This window comes from Melanerpes formicivorus, unplaced genomic scaffold, assembly GCF_026170545.1.
Source record: "Melanerpes formicivorus ecotype bairdi unplaced genomic scaffold, bMelFor1.0.p_v2 SCAF_11, whole genome shotgun sequence".
Lineage (NCBI taxonomy): Eukaryota > Metazoa > Chordata > Aves > Piciformes > Picidae > Melanerpes > Melanerpes formicivorus.
In genome coordinates, this window is record NW_027142363.1 from 11,578,304 (window position 1) to 11,600,059 (window position 21,756).

The window sequence follows — 21,756 nt, forward strand, 5'->3', positions numbered from 1 at the left end:
CTTGTCCTGTTGCAACAGGCCCTGCTAAAAAGATTGTTCCCATATTTGCCATAGCCCACCCCCCACTTGAATTACGGAAAGGCAGCAATAAGATCTCCCTGAAGCCTTTTCTTCTCCAGGCTGAACAACCCCAACTTTCTTAGCCTTTCTTTCTAGGAGAGGTGTTCCACTCTCCAGTCCATTGTGTGGCTTGCTCCAACAAGTTCATGTCCCTCTTCTGCTGATGGCTCCAGAGCTGGACACAATACTCCATGTGGTATCTCACCAGAGCAGTTAGAGAGCAGAATCGCCTCCCTCGATCTGCTCACACATTCACCAACAGCTCAGGAGGCTAAAAGGGAGTACAAACACCTACAGGCAGTTCAGGGATAACAGCTTCTTAAGCTACTGAAACAGACCCATGCATGCCCTTACCTTAAGCCACACTAAAAACCAAGATCATCAAATTATGTAACCTACTTAAATTCCTTATTTAGCAGCAAAGGAACAATTCCAGTATCTGCTGACTTGCGATCCACTGATTCAGGGCAAAAAAAAAGCCCTATCCACACACATGATTGTCTTGAGCTCATCAGCCAAGCAATGTGCACTGTAGCATAACATACCTGCTCAGTTTCAACAAAATTAGCCACATGGCCATCATCATTTGTTCCCCGGACATTAAACCTGGTGCCAGCCCGCTCACAGCTTAGTCGTGAAATGAGACAAGCCTTTGCCTGCTTGTGAGCCGCATAAATTGTCCTTATCTCCACTCCTCCACACATGAGGCGTAACAACCAGTCATCACAGTTCACCCCATAGTGCTTCAGATGCAAATGCAGTGACTGGTTCCTGCCAGGAAAAAAAAATAATGAAGTAACTGGAAGAAAATGAAATACAGCTCAAATTGTTAACCCAGCTACTGACTTCTTGTATTTTACACCCACTACTACAAACAAGAGAAGTCAGATATGGATCTGTGATATAAATCTTATTGAAACATACTGTAAATAGAGAAGTTTTCAAGAGAACAGCTTAAACATTTGCACAATAAGAATATAGGGTGCATTCATACACTTTAATTGCCTTAGAAAAATGACTCTTACAGCCTCTACTCTTCACCCATCAAAACCAACAACAAACCCAGAGCAACCCAGCCTTGTTTATTTTTCTCCACTCCACACTGGCTTTAAGAATTGAAAGATTACAGACTCTTCAAGAAAAACAAACAAATAACCCAACAAAAACCAGACATTCAATTGCAGGGTGAGATTTTGTGGTAGGTAAAGCAGTATTCTATTTCACACCATCACAAAAGCAAACAAACTAGATGAAAACTTCTTGTCCACACACATTGATTATTTCTATTGTATTGTCACCATTTTCCCAGGTAAGTTTCCAGGAATGTATCTGCAGCAAATTGATTTTCAAATTTCTGTAAACACCACTTTCAGGGTTAAGTGCTGGTACATTATATACTGCCTGTACCTTTCTCTAACACCAGTTACTGCTCTAATGAAAGACCGACCCGCAGTTTGGACACAGCTCTGCGTTAAGTAGCACCAAACAACACTGTAGCGAGTGGAAAAAAAAAAGACTAAACTTTGGTTTATATAAGGGTTTTGTTTGTTTTTGGAAGGGATTGTTTGTTTTATCTCACTCTAATGGGGCTTGGATTTTGACCTTCTTTGGAAACATTCACTTTATATAAAGAAGAACTGAAGTTTCCTGTACAGCAAAGAAAAGTAAACTCTCCGAAGATGGTTGGTTTTGTCACCATCCAGAAATAGCAAATAATGTATTTGCTACAAAGGTTGAAGCTGTTCACTTCAATTTTAGCCTTTTAATTCTGAATTTTCATTGTTAAAAAACCTTAAAAATAATCTGCAACTTAGCAAGCACCTCAGTTCAATCACAGTATCACAGTATTACAGTATAACTAAGGTTGGAAGAGACCCCAAGGATCATCGAGTCCAACCTATCAACACAGACCTCCTGACTAGACCATGGCACCAAGTGCCACGTCCAATCTCCTCTTGAACACCTCCAGGGATGGTGACTCCACCACCTCCCTGGGCAGCACATTCCAATGACGAACGACTCCCTCAGTGAAGAACTTTCTCCTCACCTCGAGTCTAAACCTCCCCTGGCGCAGCTTGATTGATGATGATTCCAATCCTGTCACCCTACATGCATTCAACTATACAGATCCATTACCAGAGCAGACTGAGAAAGCAAACCCTGCTCATTCCCTGGGCAATCTGAGATTGGAGCTGTTGAGTTTTTTTTCCTGTTCCAAATTTTATGTTCTGTTTATTAAGCTCAAGAAAGCTTACTGAAGTGAAGACTCTTACTGACTTTCAATGATTTCCTGTTGGAATGGGGTCCATTCCACATCTAGCCCCTGAGAGGACCAATTCTTACTGAAAAATCCCCAACAGGTAGCTTTAAAAGTTTCACAAGAGCCGAAGTCAGTCAAACTTATTTGGACAGGGTGACAAGGCACCATCATCATTTCTCAAGCCTTGAAATACAGATTTATCCATGGAGAGCCCAGGCTTTTTCCAGGTGCAGAAAGAAAAACAGCCAGGTTCCTATTAACTCCTGTAAACTTGTATCAGTGTAGATGTTTCTGAAGATTTGAGCTTATTTTCTGTCTTAATACACATATTTCTCTTCTAAAGCAAACTGATCAGGCTCCTCTGCCTGACCAAAAGAGTGGCAAAGCGTAGAATAGCACTGGCACATATCACAGAATCACAAAACATAAGGGGTTGGAAGGGACCTCCAGAGATCCCCCTGCCAAAGCAGGATCACCTAAGGGAGGCCACACAGGAATGCATCCAGGTGGGTTTTATAAGTCTCCAGAGAAGGAGACTTCAAAACCTCTCTGGACTGCCTGTTCAAGTGCTCTGTCACCCTCACCATAAAGAAATGTCTCCTTGTGTCAATGTGGTTTGGAGTCTTCTATATTGGACAGAAGAGGAGGAAAGATGCAGCTTTCTACCTGTTCTAATAGCCTACTGCCAAGTCTTCTGGGCCTTTCTAAGACTCATGGACACATACACTATTTTTAACAAAGGCTGAAAACATGGGAGCAGAATTTCTTGTATGACAGTATATGAATCACTGGCATTACTTAAGCTGCTTATTGGCAGAAGCAGCAGTATTCCTTCTACCAAGAATTCTCTGTGCAAAACCCTATATTAAAAAACATGCTGTAAAAAGATACTGAGTTCAGAAGTCACACAGCGTGCGCTGCAGCTCAACCTACTTGCTCTGTCTCAACAAAATAAACAACGTGACAATTATCTGTGTAAACTGCAACAGAACTTCTAAAGCCCTTTTATATGCTGGAAATTCACTTAGAAACTGTATATATCACAACATTTTAGAATGCAGAATGTTTAAGAGATGAAAAATTTCTTTCAATGTCCATTACCACACTCATTTTCAAAAACTTGATGAAGAACTAGGAGATACCAAAGCTGAAACACATCACAACAACTGTTAAGATCAACATATCATAGTATCATAGAATCAGTCAGGGTTGGAAGGGACCACAAGGATCATCTAGTTCCAACCCCCCTGCCATGGGCAGGGACACCCCACACTAGATCAGGCCGGCCAGAGCCTCATCCAACCTGGTCTTAAGCACCCGATGAGGAGAGGCTGAGGGAGCTGGGATTGTTTAGCCTGGAGAAGAGGAGGCTCAGGGGGGACCTCATTGCCCTCTACAACTACCTGAAAGGTGGTTGTAGCCAGGAAGGGGTTGGTCTCTTCTCCCAGGCAACCAGCACCAGAACAAGGGGACACAGTCTTGAGCTGCACCAGGGGAAGTTTAGGCTGGAGGTGAGGAGAAAGTTCTTCACCGAGTGAGTCATTTGTCATTGGAATGGGCTGCCCAGGGAGGTGGTGGAGTCACCATCCCTGGAGGTGTTCAAGAGGGGATTGGACGTGGCACTTGGTGCCATGGTCTATTCATGAGGTCTGTGGTAACAGGTTGGACTCGATGATCTTTGAGGTCTCTTCCAACCTTAATGATACTGTGATATCTCCAGGGACGGTGCCTCAACCACCTCCCTGGACAACCCATTCCAGGGCCTCACCACTCTCATGGTGAAGAACTTCTGAATCTCCCCACCTCACGCTTCATTCCATTCCCCCTAGTTTTATCACTACCTGATATCCTGCATATAACATATACCATTACCAGTGAAAATCTGTCTTCACATTAAGAAAGTGACCACAGAAACACTGTATCCCTAATGACATTGTTGCGTCCTTAGAATTGAAACAATGCTATTTTATCTCAGCAATATTCAGGGGAGAAAGGTGTTCATTTAAGAGTGGATAAAGAAGAGGGAAGAGCGAGCAGAGGGAAGAGCGAGCAGAGGGAAGAGCGAGCAGAGGGAAGAGCGAAGAGGGAAGAGCGAAGAGGGAAGAGCGAAGAGGGAAGAGCGAAGAGGGAAGAGCGAAGAGGGAAGAGCGAAGAGGGAAGAGCGAAGAGGGAAGAGCGAAGAGGGAAGAGCGAAGAGGGAAGAGCGAAGAGGGAAGAGCGAAGAGGGAAGAGCGAAGAGGGAAGAGCGAAGAGGGAAGAGCGAAGAGGGAAGAGCGAAGAGGGAAGAGCGAAGAGGGAAGAGCGAAGAGGGAAGAGCGAAGAGGGAAGAGCGAAGAGGGAAGAGCGAAGAGGGAAGAGCGAAGAGAGAAGAGCGAAGAGAGAGCGAAGAGCGAGCGAAGAGCGAGCGAAGAGCGAAGAGCGAGCGAAGAGCGAAGAGCGAGCGAAGAGCGAGTGAAGAGCGAAGAGCGAGCGAAGAGCGAAGAGCGAGCGAAGAGCGAAGAGCGAGCGAAGAGCGAAGAGCGAGCGAAGAGCGAAGAGCGAGCGAAGAGCGAAGAGCGAAGAGCGAGCGAAGAGCGAAGAGCGAGCGAAGAGCGAAGAGCGAGCGAAGAGCGAAGAGCGAGCGAAGAGCGAAGAGCGAGCGAAGAGCGAAGAGCGAGCGAAGAGCGAAGAGCGAGCGAAGAGCGAAGAGCGAGCGAAGAGCGAAGAGCGAGCGAAGAGCGAAGAGCGAGCGAAGAGCGAAGAGCGAGCGAAGAGCGAAGAGCGAGCGAAGAGCGAAGAGCGAGCGAAGAGCGAAGAGCGAGCGAAGAGCGAAGAGAGAGCGAAGAGCGAAGAGCGAGCGAAGAGCGAAGAGCGAGCGAAGAGCGAAGAGAGAGCGAAGAGCGAAGAGAGAGCGAAGAGCGAAGAGAGAGCGAAGAGCGAAGAGAGAGCGAAGAGCGAAGAGAGAGCGAAGAGCGAAGAGAGAGCGAAGAGCGAAGAGAGAGCGAAGAGCGAAGAGAGAGCGAAGAGAGAAGAGAGAGCGAAGAGAGAAGAGAGAGCGAAGAGAGAAGAGAGAGCGAAGAGAGAAGAGAGAGAAGAAAGAGAGAAGAGAGAAGAAAGAGAGAAGAAAGAGAAAAGAAAGAGAGAAGAAAGAGAGAAGAAAGAGAAGAGAGAAGAAAGAGAAGAGAGAAGAAAGAGAAGAGAGAAGAAAGAGAAGAGAGAAGAAAGAGAAGAGAGAAGAAAGAGAAGAGAGAAGAAAGAGAAGAGAGAAGAAAGAGAAGAGAGAAGAAAGAGAAGAGAGAAGAAAGAGAAGAGAGAAGAAAGAGAAGAGAGAAGAAAGAGAAGAGAGAAGAAAGAGAAGAGAGAAGAAAGAGAAGAGAGAAGAAAGAGAATAGACCAAACCAGGTTGGAAGAGACCTTCAAGTTCATCGCAAGATCACGATATCTGAGGAAAACACATTATAAACTCACCAGAAAAACCTATTGTCAGTGGTGTGCTCCTGCATGCTGCGGTGAGCATTGAGACTAAGATCTAAACTGACACCAGCTGCAGACCATGCAAAATAAAAGTTGCCCGAGTTCAAGACTTTGCGCACTTCTGAAATGCGGTCCTCATCTGCCGAGTCCACTCGTAAGGATACAAACTCCGTGGAAGTAACTCGAAAAACTTCAGAGTCCTGAATCTTTCCTACAGACATGCAGCCTGTTACTAGAACCAGGTAATGTAATAACGTGTCTCCTGCAAAAGAAGGAAAAGCACAGTGAACACAAGAAATCTCAGTGGAGGGTGATGGTGATCTCTTTATGTGCGTTTAAACACACACAATCTAACCCTAGTTTGCCTGGAAAACTATGGTGGCTTAATGCCCATTCTGAAAAGAAACAAAACAGGGTGGAGGGCTTGCAGGTTCTTTGCCCTCCCTGCAGGGTGTTTTCCCCCCTGGGAAACTGAGTCTGTTCCACTCCACACTCCCTGCCCATGTAGGATATAAAAAGCAGGGCATTGCAGCTATTAGGTCTCCTTTTGGCTCCTGCCTCTTCTGGATGAGAGCTACTGCGGCAGCCCTCCTGCTCCTCTGCCATGTGGTCAGGCCTGATCCTTCTCCCTGCTGCCTCCGCGCTTCTTCAGAGAGAGACTGGTTTTGTATTGTTCCTCTTTGTCTCCCTCCCATCCATCCTTGTTCCTTGCCCTTGTGAACCTTACCTGTTATTGATATATATATTTTGTTTTGTTTAAAGAAAACTCTTTACCTCTCTACTTCCAAGCCAACTCCAAATTATTGTTTGGTGGATTTGCTCCCTTCCTTTTTTTTCCCCCTCTCTGCTAGGAGGGAGGAGGGGGCAGCGGGGGAGAGATTCTCAGCCTTGCCCCCCATCTGAGCTCTTAACTCCCAGTTAAGACTTAAACCACCACAAAAACAAAAGTACAAAAAGAGTTAACCTCAAGAAGTCATTCTCAAGTTCTACAGGAGAAAAGGAAACAGAAACAGGAGAAAGAAATTACGCTGAAAATAACAGGGATTGTGAAAACGGAAGTTATTTTTGTCCACTCCCTCTTAGCTGGGAGTGCTCCAAGCTTGCAAGTCACTTTACAGTGACAAAAAACATTAAATAAAACCCAACACCACAACACCCTAGTTCCTGTTGCAAAGATCCTGTGCTGTGCATTTTTACAGAGGCAGTGCCATTTCCTTTACCAAACGAAAAATTAAGGTTCTACATATTTTACTCACCAAGGTTTAATCTTAATACACCCAAGAGCCCATATGCATCCATTACTTTGGAGTAAGTATTCTTGATTGTGTCTTTTTCTGCAGAAGCTATGAGGAGAGAAGACAAGATTTTAGTGATGTAAAAGATCATGCTTTATGGCAGAGAGAATGAGTCCACTCTGAACTTAAAATCTGAGAGATTACAGAAGTGGCACTTACGTGAAACTTCTGGGAAGCAATCAGAGTGTACGAGCATGTGGCACTTCACAAGGGAAAATGGGCATTTGATTTTATGACAAAGCATGGTCGTGCTATGGTTTTAGATAACAAAAACAATGACTTGCAAAAACTCCAAGCAACATTAAAGGAGAGCATTGGTAGGTTTGACATCATCTTCTACTATAAAAAGCATCTAAATCACAAGAAATGAGTCCAGTAACAATTCTTTCCTGTAATCAGTTAAAAATCAGTGTAGTGCTGATACTTTTATTGCAATAAAAATAAGTTACACTCTTCCTCTAAGAAAAAAAGAAAACAACAAACCACAAACAACTGTTTCCAGATAAATAAACAAGGTTACCACAAGTGAATTTTAACTAGTTTCATATATACTACAAGCAAATGAAAACTCTTCTAAGCCCACAAGACAACAATATTTAAAAGCCATGCCTGAGGATTAGGAAAACAATTTTTACAGACACTCTAAAAAAAAAATTGTTTTTAATATTTTAGAAGCATACCTACCCTTCACCTTGTAATTAATGTTAGGGTACACTTCAGAACTTTAACAAGCAGCTGAAAAACCAAGCCCACAATTTAACTGCAGAGCCAGGTGACAAAGATGCTGCAGAGCAGAAACAGGATCCCACCCATCCTGAGCTCAGAGAGAGTGATTGCCCATTGGAATGGGCTGCCCGAGGAGGTGGTGGAGTCACCATCACTGGAGGTGTTCAGGAGGAGACTTGACAGGGTGCTTGGTTGCATGGGTTAGTTGATTAGGTGGTGTTGGGTGATAGGTTGGATGCGATGATCTTGAAGGTCTCTTCCAACCTGGTCTATTCTATTCCTATTCTATTCTTATCCTATCCTACTCTACTGAAACTCAAAGACTGACAACTCTAGCTGTGCTACTGGATCCACAGGGATCAAGATTCCTGGGTCACCAAGGATCAGCACACTCTCCTCAATTTCCTCAGAAATGATCTGCTAATTAATTTTCACTTTCACACACACACAAAAAAAATCCTGAGTTTGACACACACACAAAAAAGCACCAATTGAAATGTCTATTGCCCTGGCATTCTGCTGTTCCCTCTCTCACATGAGCCATATTTTCTGTGGAATTGCTGTTTTGGTGAGTGTTCCCTAAACTCAGCATAACCCTACCTGTGCACAAGCCTGTCCTGTCTGTTCCAATGTCCACCAGCTCTCTTATTAAAGTGGATCAGAAACTCCAATCTAGATGAAATAATCATTTAACCTCAGCCTGAAATGTAAACTCATTCAATATTTTAATGCATTTAAAAAGAAGATTCATTTACTATTTCCACTGATATACTTGCAATCCAGATGCTAAAGGTAAAGTAGCTATAGCAGCATGATTATTTCCAGAATCCTCACCCATAAGAGGTGTTAAGACTTGTAACCAAACTGAACATACTTCCTACAGACAGTGATTCTGTATCTCTATCTTCAAACCACATGTTTCTGAATCAGATCAGCATCAGGCTGGAATGACCAACTTCTAAACTTCAAAACCTGGTTCTTTCAGCCCATTTTTGCAGCAAGCATATAATGATGGGCTGAGCCCAGGCCAGGGTATCAGCCTGTGGGCAAGGGTCAGGCCTGATGAGGGAAACCAGGGTCACATATGATTCTGGAATTGCCAAGGCAAACCATGGGTATAGACACTGGACAAAGCTGGCTAGGACATCAGCCAGCTTGAACAGGACTCACATCCAGGCTAAGCAGTGCTGTGGAGAGCTGGAGCCCAGCACTTTGCTGCAGCATTGCTGGGGCTGTGACTGACATCCCTGAGAGAACTGAAATGGAATACTGGGCTGTAGGCAGGATGAGGGAAGCCCCAAAGGTCTGGGCAGGGACAGTCAGGTCTTGTGGTGTCCTCACAGCCCTGACATGAACAAGTAGCAATGCTATGAAAACATGTAAATGGTTATACAGCTGGGTTAGACAAAGAGCCCCTTTAAGGTCCAAATGTTTAAAGGGATTTCCAGAACTAGCATCTCCACCAGTGCTAACCACAAGGATGCTTTTCATTTATGGATGCTAAAAGAAAAAAAACACAACCCCCCCAGGCCAGAATGAAATCTACTACTGACTGCCACTGCAGGGGGCATCTCCCATTTCTGAAGACACCTAAGTTAAATTTGCAGCTTCCACAGCACTCCATATTAAACAGTGTGAATAACAATGAAAGTGCTCTGGAACCATCCAGATTGTCCCCAGAAATTATGTTTAACTCTCCCTTCTACACCAAAGCACTATGCTTTATGAAGATCTATGCTCTTTCACTTCACGCAGCATGGAAAGTTCCTGGATACAGCTAGATACACAAAAGCTATGGAAATTACAAAACCAGATGGTTAAGACACCATAACTATAGTATCTTATACTCAATGTCTGCAAAACCAACTTTCAGCTTCCTCTACAAAGAGCCAAAATTACCCACTGGGCGAACTGCAGCTTAGAAACTAAACCACAAGAAGGCTAAGGTAATCCTGACAGAATTGAGAGGGCATTTCCAAGAGCATTTCCTCATTTCCTCTGTAACATTCTTAATGAATGAGAACATCTCTTCCCCAAATGGTAGGCTGGCCTGCAGCCATGAAAACCCTTTTGACTTTGAGCTGTGACCTCCATGTCTTGAAAAAAATTCAATGTAAACATGCACTCAGAAAACCAAAGTCCTACAAATTAATGAACTTACTTCTCCTTGACAAACAAACAGCAAAATGCTGCCACTTACTATGAAGACTGAAGACAGACATGTAACTTTTAAAGACAAAAATTACCAGCTGGAATGACAACTTCCATCCCTAAGACCAGACATAACAGATTTTAAATCATACTATAAAGAAGCAATAAGCAACAGGCAATGCATGCATGTGTATGTCTGTGTATAAAGATGGACACAAAATATTATGAACCAGTATCTCTTCTATTACTTTGTGCCAGTTCAGATGTTGAGCAAAATGGAAGTTAAAAGCAGGTCCTGTTCAACCTATTACACTAATCAGATTCAAGCTGATTAATTGGCCACAACAACCCCATGCAGTGCTATAGGCTGGGGTCAGAGTGGCTGGAGAGCAGCCACGCAGAAAGGGATCTGGGGATACTGGTTGCCAGTAGGCTGAACATGAGCCAGCGGTGTGCCCAGGTGGCCAAGAAGGCCAATGGCATCCTGGCCTGCATCAGGAACAGTGTGGCCAGCAGGAACGGGGAAGTCATTCTGCCCTGCATTCAGCACTGTTTAGACCACACCTTGAGTCCTGTATCCAGTCCTGGGCCCCTCAGTTTAGGAAAGATGTTGAGTTGCTGGAAGGTGTCCAGAGAAGGGCAACAAAGCTGGGGAGGGGTTTGGAACACAAGCCCTATGAGGAGGGGCTGAGGGAGCTGGGGTTGCTTAGCCTGGAGAAGAGGAGGCTCAGGGGTGACCTCACTGCCCTCTACAACTACCTGAAAGGTGGTTGTAGCCTGGAAGGGGTTGCTCTCTTCTCCCAGGCAACCAGCAACAGAACAAGAGGACACAGTCTCAAGCTGCACCAGGGGAGGTTTAGGCTGGATGTTAGGAAGAAATTATTTACAGAAAGGGTGATTGCCCATTGAAATGTGCTGCCCAGGGAGGTGGAGGAGTCACCACCACTGGAAGTGTTTAAAAAGAGACTGGATGAGGCACTTAGTGCCATGGTTTAGTTGACTAGATGGTGTTGGGTGATAGGTTGGACTTGATGATCTCAAAGGTCTTTTCCAACCTGGTTAATTCTGTAATTCTAAAACAGAAATAATGACTCTCTATTTAACAGTACAAGAAAACCCCAACAAACCTACAACACTTCTAAAAGGGTTTTCCAGTCAAGCTATACTGCATTCTTGCAGAAAGCCAGCAAACCTCATTTGCTGTGTCAAGAGAAAAAGAATAATTTAAAGCCCATCTCTATTAAAAATTAATCTGTCACAGTATTTTTAAATGCTAACATCTCATTTGTTCCAAGTTAAATCACAAACATACATCTGTAATAATCACACCTTATCAATCACTGATTAATTTAAGAATGGTGAATCACTCAATTTTTTTAAAGGGATTATATCAGCCCTCATTGCTATGCACATGGAAGCCCATTAAAAATCCTATCTTCAGGACAACTTGGTTCAATACATATTCTGCTTGATTCCAGAGTAGAAATTAATTTTGCAGTCTCAACAACTGTAAGACTAAGATCATGTGGGAAGTTACATTTCTACAGTTATGTTCTCTTTGAGGTGGGTTCACAAGTGCCATAACAACACATAATAAGTTACTCACTACAACACTAGCTAGCTGAAAACAGAATCTCAGAACATTAGAGGTTGGAAGGGACGTTGAAAGACCATTGAGCCCAACCCCCTTGCCAGAGCAGGGTTACCAGGAGTAAGTCGCATAGGAATGCAATCAGGTGGGTTTTGAATGTCTCCAGGGAAGGAGAATACACAACCTCTCTGGGCAATCCATTCTAGTGTTTTGTCACCCCCACAGTGACAAAGTTTTTCCTTAGGTTCACATGGAACCTCCTATGCTCCAGCTTGCACCCATCGTTGTTGAGGAATGGCTTGAACTGCAGGGACAAACAACTGTTCCATAGAACCATGTCAGTATTCCTAAGGTTCCTATTCCAACCTTAGGAATACTGACACGGTTCTATGGAACAGTTGTTTGATCAGAGTGTATAGGCCAGACTCCATCTTGCTGTTTACTGCTCACAGCTTAGCTGGTATGCTGATGCAGCAAGGTCACCACAGCCCTGTGACTGTGCTTGCAGTTTCTGGTAAGATAGCACCATGTGAAATAGTTACTTACAAGATAGTAGTATGTGAAACAAAGTATGTATGTGAAACAAAGTATGTATGTGAAACAAAGTATGTATGTGAAACAAAGTATGTATGTGAAACAAAGTATGTATGTGAAACAAAGTATGTATGTGAAACAAAGTATGTATGTGAAACAAAGTATGTATGTGAAACAAAGTATGTATGTGAAACAAAGACCTACTGAGAAAGGAGGTTGTGGAGTTGCACTTAGGCCTAACCGCAAGTAGGCTGGATGTTATGATGTAACCCTGGACTAATAGCTAATAGAATAATGACACGTGTGCATATTTAGCTGCTGAAGATGCTTTATAAGCCGTGCTTTCGAACAATAAAGTTGAAGCCTGATTACCAATCATATTGATTGTCTGCTCGATGCTTCCCACCGCAACACATCGTCCCCTGTCCTATTGCTGGACACCACTGAGAAGAGCCTGGCTCCATCCTCCTGACACTCACCCTTCACATATTTATAAACACTAATAAGACACATTCCTGAATTTGCAAGCAGTTACATCAGAAGCAAGACTTCTCATTTCATTTAGATGAGGAAAAAGTTTATGCTAACCCTAACAGCAGCCACTTTAAAAAGCTTAAAGACCTGAAAAAAATTATGATTTATTTTTACACAGCTTGTTTCTGAGGTTTTAAGATTGAGGTTTTCAAAGTTGTCAAATTAGCACAGTTAAACTTTTGGTATTAAAGTTAAAAGTTAACATTTCTCCATGACCACATAAGCAACTCAAAAAATCAGAGTGGAATTGCTACTTTCATTTATAAATTAACCGACTGAAGAACCATTTTATTGCTTTTAATGCCCTGCTGACAAGAACCAATGCACAAAAAACCAGACACTAATGCCATTTAAGTCTGATATAATTCATACAACATTTAATTTGAATTAATAGGGCAATTTTTCCCCACTGTGTTTGCTGGTTCAAATTGTAAAGTACCATTATCCACTCTACAAAGACATTCTATGTTACTATAATTAATAGAATAGACCAGATCAGACCAGACCAGGTTGGAAGTGACCTTCAAGATCATCGCGTCCAACCTATCATCCAACACCACCTAATCAACTAAACCATGCAACCAAGTACCCTGTCAAGACTCCTCCTGAACACCTCCAGTGATGGTGACTCCACCACCTCCTAGGGCAGCCCATTCTAAGGGGAGAAACCCTCAAACAACAAAATCACCTTTATGCAGCAAGGAAACAAAACAAAAACCCAGACACCTCTAGCAGTTAGCAATTGTATTTAAATACTACCCACCCAAAAAAATACAACTAAAAATGAAAACAAAACCAACCAATGTTTGTAACAGATGAGCAAAGGGGGCCAGGAGGGCCAATGACATCCTGGCCTGCATCAGAACAGTGTGGCCAGCAGGAGCAGGGAGGTCATTCTGCCCCTGTACACTGCACTGGTTAGACCACACCTTGAGTACTGTGTCCAGTTCTGGGCCCCTCAGTTTAGGAAGGAGGTTGACTTGCTGGAACGTGTCCAGAGAAGGACAATAAAGTTGGTGAGGGGCTTGGAACACAAGCCCTATGAGGAGAGGCTGAGGGAGCTGGGGTTGCTTAGCCTGGAGAAGAGGAGGCTCAGGGGAGACCTTATTCCTCTCTACAACTACCTGAGGGGAGGTTGTGGACAGGTGGGGGTTATTCTCTTCTCCCAGGCAACCAGCACCAGAACCAGAGGACACAGTCTCAAGCTGCGCCAGGGAAGGTTTAGGCTGGAGGTTAGGAAGAAATTCTACCCAGAGAGAGTGATTGCCCATTGGAATGGGCTGCCCAGGGAGGTGGTAGAGTCACCATCATTGGAGGTGTTTAGGAGGAGACTTGATAGGGTGCTTGGTTGCATGATTTAGTTGATTAGGTGGTGCTGGATAATAGGTTGGACACGATGATCTTGAAGGTCTCTTCCAACCTGCTTTATTCTATGTAAATTTATTTCACAAAAGTGCATCATTTCAACTAACACCACTGGAGCAAATAAAAAAAAACATAAACAAACTGAGAAATAAAAACATGAAAACAAAGCAGAGCTATGCAACAGCCCACAATTGTTGCCTTTCCATTAGATTCACGCTTTCTGACCCAGTTGCTTGCTCTCCATTGAAAACAAAACTTTACAGCACCAATAAACTACAGAGTTTCTTCCAATACAAAATGCTTTGATTGAAATAGTTACTGTACATGAATGTCAACTGTCACAATTTTTCTCTGTGCAAGTCAGTCTGCAAAAAATTACAACCTTTTCAATTTAAAGATGCCAGCATGCAAATAAAAGCTATCAAATTATGTGAAACGAAGAAACTGTAATTAGTTTTGCTAAATTATGTCAGAAGCATGCAAAGCAGTCTTCTTAACATTTACTTAGCAAGTGCTACCTTACACTGGATGCCCAGGAGGGTAAAACCATGACTTCTACTGTCACATGTGCCACCATGGAAATAAAAATCCACAGAATTGGTGACACTCATAAAGAGAATTATTTGTTGCCAGGGAAATCCCTTGGTCAAATCATGCAAAGGGATGTGGTACAGATACAGAATAGCCTTTACTATTCCTGTAAAGGTAGCTGTACCTTAAGGAGCAAAAAGATTTCAGATTCTGTTGCAAGTAACTTCTTAATATTTGCAGAACTGTGGACCGAATTCTTGCAGATCCATTACCCCATGCAAAAAGGTCATAGTCCTCCCAGGCAGGATTTACTGCCTCCATCAACCTCCTGGGAAGATTCTTACTGTACTTTTTGTGCTTTTTAAGGTGTGCTAGGCTAGCATACATGATCCTTATTGTATGTGATTTTGCTGGAAATGCCTGGAAAGCAACAAGCAAAATATCTTCCCAGTAGATTTGAAAGGACAGTGAATTGTACCAGAATCCCAAGAAAGGCATCTGATTATAGGAGGATGGGTTCCAGCCTCCTCCACTAGCACAGCTGCCCTGTAGCTGTTGTTTCCCTGAAGTTTAAGTGTTGTAAGACACTCTTTAATAGGAAGGTGTCCTCCTAAAGACGACACTTAGTCAAAACAATAATAAAGACAAGAAGATGAAATTGCAGTCTGCCTTTGCATCCTAGTCCGTAACACTCAGACACTCTTTCCAGAGAATAATTACTGAAGACTTTTCATTTGTATGATTGTACCTTTATATATATAAAACCCACATTATTTTCCTTAATATTAAACTTATCCTATAGCATCCCATAACAAAACCAAAATGTAGTAATTTAACTTGAAACATTCTCCTTCCCTAGTTAAGGGGATGTGTTTCCACTCAAAACTCTCTATCAACATTTTTGGGGTAGTGGGAAGAATCACACAGCGGCAGCAAATATCAAAGATCAAAAATAAACCAGTTGTAAGCATACAGAATGTTACCCTCCTTAATAAATGTGTACACAGAGACATTTGATGAGCACCTGCTATAGCAGTATGGCTCTTTTTTTTTTCTCCTGAGTGCCTACACCTCCTCAAGCACTGTATCAACTTAAAATCTCATGCAAAGTTATTATATCTCATCTGCCACCGTGGATAGATAATAGTGTATCTGCTCTTCCTCCCACCACCACCCCCAAAACTGCAGTCTGAAAGAATATTTAAAAAGAAGTGGAGTGTGAATGGGCAACACAGTAGCACTGCTATGACTATGAACATGACTATGAATATCAGGATGCCTGCTGCATACAGGTTATTACAGCTCTTTAACTCTGCAGAAAGCTCAGGATAGGCACAGTGCCTCTTCCCATTCACACCTGCTCTCTTCTCAGCTTTAGCATAAGACTGCAGTCAAAGGATGTGCAGGAAGCTCCTGCTCTCTCCACTCATGGCTCAGTACTTTCCCAGACGACAGAACATTCTCCTTTACTCATCACAGACAACAAGAGTAAAGACAGCTTCCCACTTGTTTTATGACTCACCAGAGAGGCACAGGGAGAGAGAACACCCTCCTGCTCAGTCAATGAAATCTTTACAGGTAAGATCTCTCATTAAAGAGTTCAATTTCAAAGCATAAATAGGCTATTTTATATGTCAAGTAATAAAAAAAACAGATCCATGACATCCTCCCACTAAATTCTAAACAAATCATCAGTGAAGCTGCTGACATTTAAAACCAAATGCTTTCACAATGCCTCGAGAAGCAAGTTGGCAGGCTACCCTCAGAATTCAGTACCTTGGGCTAACCCAACACTAGGAGTGAGGGAAAAAATTAGGTGTTATGTATATAAAGACAAGCAAAGTATTTCTCAGACGTTTTGGCTACAGAAACATTAGCTAACCCACCTTTCAAGCAGTGCATGGAACACTTCCAGCAGAGGCCTGGCTTGGGCTGCTCGCTAAGACTGATTATGCAAGAACCATCTCATCAATCCTCTTCCTTCCATCCTATTTTGTTGACTTAAATAACAAATTCAGCGCACATGCAACATGCACTGAAAATCATACAACATGTGAGTTGCAGAGCATTACATACAGAGGCCTAGCTAAACCCCCTGAATCAGCCAGCAAAGCTTCAGTGAATGTAAAGCACATGAAGGTTAATACTGTTATCCTTCCCTCAGCAAAACGACAGATGTACTTTTTTACAGATGATGTTTAAAGGATCAGTAAGTTTTCACCCCTTTCTTCCAGCACATTTATATCCAAATGTCTATAGGTGGGTATCTCAGAAGATGCAGTTCACAAAGGCTCTCTGAACTGAACCACATGAATCACTTTTAATGATGAAGTGCATTTAGCCAGGTTGTGTCTATATTATGCATTCTACATTGGGTTAAGAGCTAGGATGGGGTATAGGGCTGACCACTTCATTTCATCTTCAGTATTTATTAAAATAGTGTTTAAATGACTGTCTAAGTTTGAGACCAGCACTGTCAATTGCTGTGGAGTCTAAAATGTGTCTACAGCACTATCAAAACCAAAATAGTTCAACAGTTTAAAGTGACTGGTTTGGATTTAAATGTATATATATTTCATATAACCATTTCCCTATCTGTTCACATGGATTTTACAGACATCTCTGGAGTCTTCCCCAAAGACCAGGTTTTCATTAGCTGTGGCTTTTAGATTTGTATCAATATCCAAAAGTTTGTAAGGCTACTGAGTTGAATCTTCCAATCACTTTCTGTGCCATGACAAGTGATAGAGCAGTAATACTTTGGAAACCTTCCCCAAACATTAATAATTGTACTCCCCCAAACACAAACCCAACCAACCAAATCTATCAGAAGCAAACAGCAAGCAATAAAAGAGGATAAAAAATCCTGAGCTAGGAAACTACCTTTTTTTCTCGCTGTCAGTTGAAGGATATCATTGTAACCTTTCAACCATTATCAAGAGAATCATGTTTCAGAAGCTAAAGAGCTTAGGCACACAAAAGGAATGAAAGCAAAATGTGACACCTAAATATGCATTGGGAAAATACACTTGTTTACCAGACAGAAAAACCAGTAGCCTAAACCAGTAATCTGATTACTCAAAACCATATTCAGATTAATTACTTCCAGAGAAGCATGAATGTTTACCATGCTGTAATCTACCAATTAGAATGCAAACAGCAAACCTTTACAGATTAATAACATGCTACTACTAAGTACAGAACCCAAGAGGAGAGGGGTTTTCAAAATTCCTTCAGGTTCCACTTCTGTTTGGCAACAATGCAAGGCATAGAAGAGGGCATGAACTTTGATAGGCTTTTTAAATGTATGCAGGTGCCTGCAGTGTATCACAGCACAAGAAGCTACTACTTTACTGTGCTTTTTGAGCATTACTTTCTGGACTTTTTTTAATATGTTGCTCCTTAAGTAGCTTAAACCTGTTCCACAATCACTAAACACATTCTAAGGTTTTTCACAAATCTTCAAAGCATTTTTTCCTCCCTGTTTTATGGATTTCACTAAAACTGTCCACTAGCTTGATGACTGGGCACTTGTGCCCAACTCAATCCAAACTACACAATCATAGAATCACAAAAAGGTTTGTGTTGGAAGGGTACTTAAAGATCATCTCCTTCCAAACACCCAGCCCTGAGGTGGGACACTTTCCACTATATCAAGTTGCTCAAAGTTTCATCCTGGCCTTGAACACTTCCAGAGGGGGGGCATCCACAACTTCTCTGAGCAACCTCTTTCAGTATCTTACTACCCTCACAGAGAAGAGATGCCTTTCAAATACTGATGGCAATGTCAATGAGACTACTTATAGATATATTAAGAATAAACTGTATCAGAAACAAAACACCACAAAACAAACCAACCAACAATTCCCAAGAACGGGGCAGGGGGGGAAATCACTTGGTGTTTTTCACCAGGGTCATACAATTGCAGTTGTAAGGTCAGTCATGCTGGAATGTCCCATTGCTAGGCATCTAACAACTAATGGCTGCCTGTTCTAGCCATACCTAAAAGATGCTCTTTAAGGTGTATGCTACAGAGCATGTAGTTCATACAGCCTGTCCAGTATAGATAACTCTATGGTCTGACTCCCAAGTCTCTCATACTGGACACAGGGAGAGTCAGGTGCCTGTTTAGAAAGAGACCACACTACTGCCAAGGAGCACACTCAGGTATAGGAAAGTAGATTGCAAATACCAAACATATGGAAAGCATTTCACGTCTTACTCTTCTTGGACATCACACTTCTAACTCTTAAGTCTTGTAAGAAAACACATTCCCCATTCAGACTACTCCACAATCTCAAAGCCAGAGCATCCTCCTGGAAGACAGGTTCTTGGGCATCACATTTCTAACTCTTTAGTCTTTTAAGAAAACACACTCCCCATTCAGCCCACTCCACAATCTCAAAGCCAAAGCATCCTCCTGGAAGGCAGGTTTCTGAGTCTACTCAGGCTTCAGGCAGTGAATCCAACCTCCCATTTCCTGATCGTGTTCTCAGAATAGCTAGGCCAGAAAACCACAAACAGGCATCATAAAAAATTAATCAGAAAATCATTGGCTAAAAACCCCCCAACTTTTCCACAGCTGAAGCTTCTCTATGAGCCAAAAACAAGCTTAGAAACCATGTGCAATGAGGTGCTCAGACTACATTTGAAAAAGACATCTATAGGCTTCATGGACCTCTTACATACTTCTCTTTTAAGGGTTCTCCTTCAAATATGACATTTTGTTTTAAAGAGAGGAAGGGTGCAAAAAGAATTTTGGGGAAACATTTTAACAGTGAAAATGTGTAAAAATAACTTTGCAATGCAAGACATCTTGCTCCAAATATTACTCATTTTATTACATGACAAATCAATACAGAGTCTCAAAACAGGTTAAAAATACACAGGGACAAAACCAGGGCTAAAAAATCAAAAAGCAATCAAAAAATCATGATACAAAATGAGGTAAATTAGGATGATATATCACTTAAGAATATAGGTGGGTTTTATTATGAAATACAACATAGAGAAGTAGCTTTTGAATGAGCTGTGTATTCAAAAGAAGGCTGTTCAGAACCAAGAAACAAGCAGATGTTGGAAGCTATTAGAAAATTTAGTATACATGAAAACATACATGCATGATGAAAAGCAATTAAATGAGCAAAATTTTCCTCTCAACAGAAGAAGAGATGAAAATGTCTCTTTTTTTCCCCCCCTCTCATTTAAATCAGAAGCCCCTCCATCAGAAAACAAAATCATTGCCCCTCTATATTCCATAAATAAAGAGTCAAGTCTGCCAACTTTTTACACTGTAGTTATCAAAACTTATCAACTTACAGAGGACAGCCACAGCTCCAGATTCAAACATAAGACATTCTTCTCTGTTTCTGGTTTCCACTATCACACTGAATGGAACTGGATCCAGCCTGTGATAGACGCGGTATCCTTTACTGAAAGCCATTTTGCCTTTTTCGGAGGCAGTCCTGTCCAACACAAGATTATGTTAGTGAAACCTTCTTATGGCTCCAGATGCCTTCTGCAAAGCAGGGCTGAGTTGCATCCTTTCCTAAGGCTTTTTTACATGTTTTACAAAAGCAACCAAAAAAAAAACCAACCACCCCACCCTGGTTCTTTTTACTTCGTGAGACATTGCTTATCTCATGTTCCAAAACAAATATAGGGACTATCTAAAGGTAACGTTTCAAAAACACAACTACCCAGAGAAACATCTTTCAAAATAAAGGACTTATTTAAAAGCTTCTTCCACAATATTTAATAAATAAGACTTCTTAGGAAAAGAAAAATAAACCAAAAACCCAAACAACAACCAAACAACAAAAAGAGAATGAAAACAAGGTTCTCTAGCCAACACAAATATCTAAGTGTGGCAACTACTTTAATCATATACATGATAATGAAGAATGCAGAGGACCAGAAGCCTGGGCAGGCTTCAGTGTTTAGATCTGGCTTACGGATCCTGACCTTGTACAAAAGGACAGTATATTTTAAACACACAGGCCGTTAAGAGCTTTCAAAAGACAATACAAAAACGTCAGTCTATTTTGGTTTTCTTTTTCAGATGAATGCAGCTTTTTGCTCGGCTTTAAACCCTCCCCTGCAGTGGCTCAGGACTGAAATATTGCAGTATTGTACTAGGGAAACTGCCTATAAGCCACAGAGGTGAGATCTGTTAAAACACTAAAGAACAATAAGAATCTATAAACAAACGCGAGAGTGGCCACATTTTATGGGCTTAAGCTCAGGAACATACAACGAGGGAAGATTCTTCTTGAAAGCCTGGAGCAGGGTTTTCTGCCTTCCCTTAAGCTCAGTGTCCGTAACCTCTAAGGCGGACACGGACTTTATGCCGCCGGTAAGGAACGTGTTGGCCCCCACCCTCCGGCGCACCGACCGGGAACCAGCGGCGCCGGTTCGGCCTTCACCCGATACCCCTCTTCCTTGCCAGGCAGGAGGAAAAGGGGTCACCAAACACCCGCGAGTTTCCCACCGCTCGGCCGAGGGTCAGCCCCGGAGCCGGGACCAAGCGGGCAGATCCCCGCCCCATTACCACCTGCCACCAGAGCTGGTGCGCGCAGCCATCCACCGCAGCCCGGTGCCGCCGGTACCTACGGCGCTGGAACCTCCATTTTGTCTGGCGCCAGCGGCGCCCCCGCGGCCCGAGCCCCGCAACGGCGACAGCCAGGCCGGCTCCACCGCGCACTGACAGGCGCCGAGCGCCCCCGGTGTTGCTGCCGCTGCCAACCCCCTCCCCAGCCCTCACAGCCACAGCAGTACCAGCGTCTCCCTCACCGGCCGCGCCACCTGCCACCAGCAGCCGCGCCGCACCGCTCCGCTCCCTGCCGCGGGAACCGGCGGAACCTCACTTCCGCTCCAGCCCCGCCGTCCCTTCCGCATTGCGCCTCCCGCCACCGGAAGCCGTTAGAGGGCGTGAGAGGCGGTGGCGTCGGCTGTGGCCTGGGCGTAGGGTTGCGGGGGTGGCCTGAGGTGGACGGGAGAGCGGCTGTGACGCGGTTGTCGGCCGCCGCGGGGGAGAGGCAGGGCAGCTGGTCGATAGGACATGGGGGTGTGCGGGCAGGGGGTATCGGCCCGCGGGAGCAGCGACAGCGGGCGGGGCGGAGGCTGCGCTCAGCACCGGGGTCCTGTGAGCGGCATTCCTCCTGTAGGATCGCTCAGGGGCGCGTTGAGCCAGAGCGCTGAGCGTCGTCGGGGAGACCCGCTGTCAGACTGGAGTTCAGCCTGAGAAAACTTGGCTC

The 21,756-nt window shown here is 43.4% G+C and overlaps 1 protein-coding gene across 9 annotated transcripts in view; it reads right to left on the minus strand.

The window, feature by feature from the left end:
- Positions 1-21,369, minus strand: part of SYNJ1 (synaptojanin 1) — a 75,134-nt gene extending 53,765 nt beyond the window's left edge. For 7 of the 9 annotated variants that reach the window (XM_068144520.1, XM_068144517.1, XM_068144516.1 and 4 more), the window contains exons 1-5: positions 21,293-21,369; positions 19,820-19,965; positions 7,030-7,116; positions 5,768-6,035; positions 606-831 (exon numbers count right to left, since the gene is read on the minus strand). In XM_068144520.1, coding sequence (XP_068000621.1) covers positions 606-831; positions 5,768-6,035; positions 7,030-7,116; positions 19,820-19,943 — 705 coding nt within the window. In that variant the 5' untranslated portion in view covers positions 19,944-19,965; positions 21,293-21,369. Of the gene's footprint in view, positions 1-605; positions 832-5,767; positions 6,036-7,029; positions 7,117-19,819; positions 20,777-21,292 lie in introns of those variants that run through there. The other 2 variants (XM_068144521.1, XM_068144522.1) reach the window with 2 other exon arrangements.
- Between the last annotated feature and the right edge of the window lie 387 nt (positions 21,370-21,756).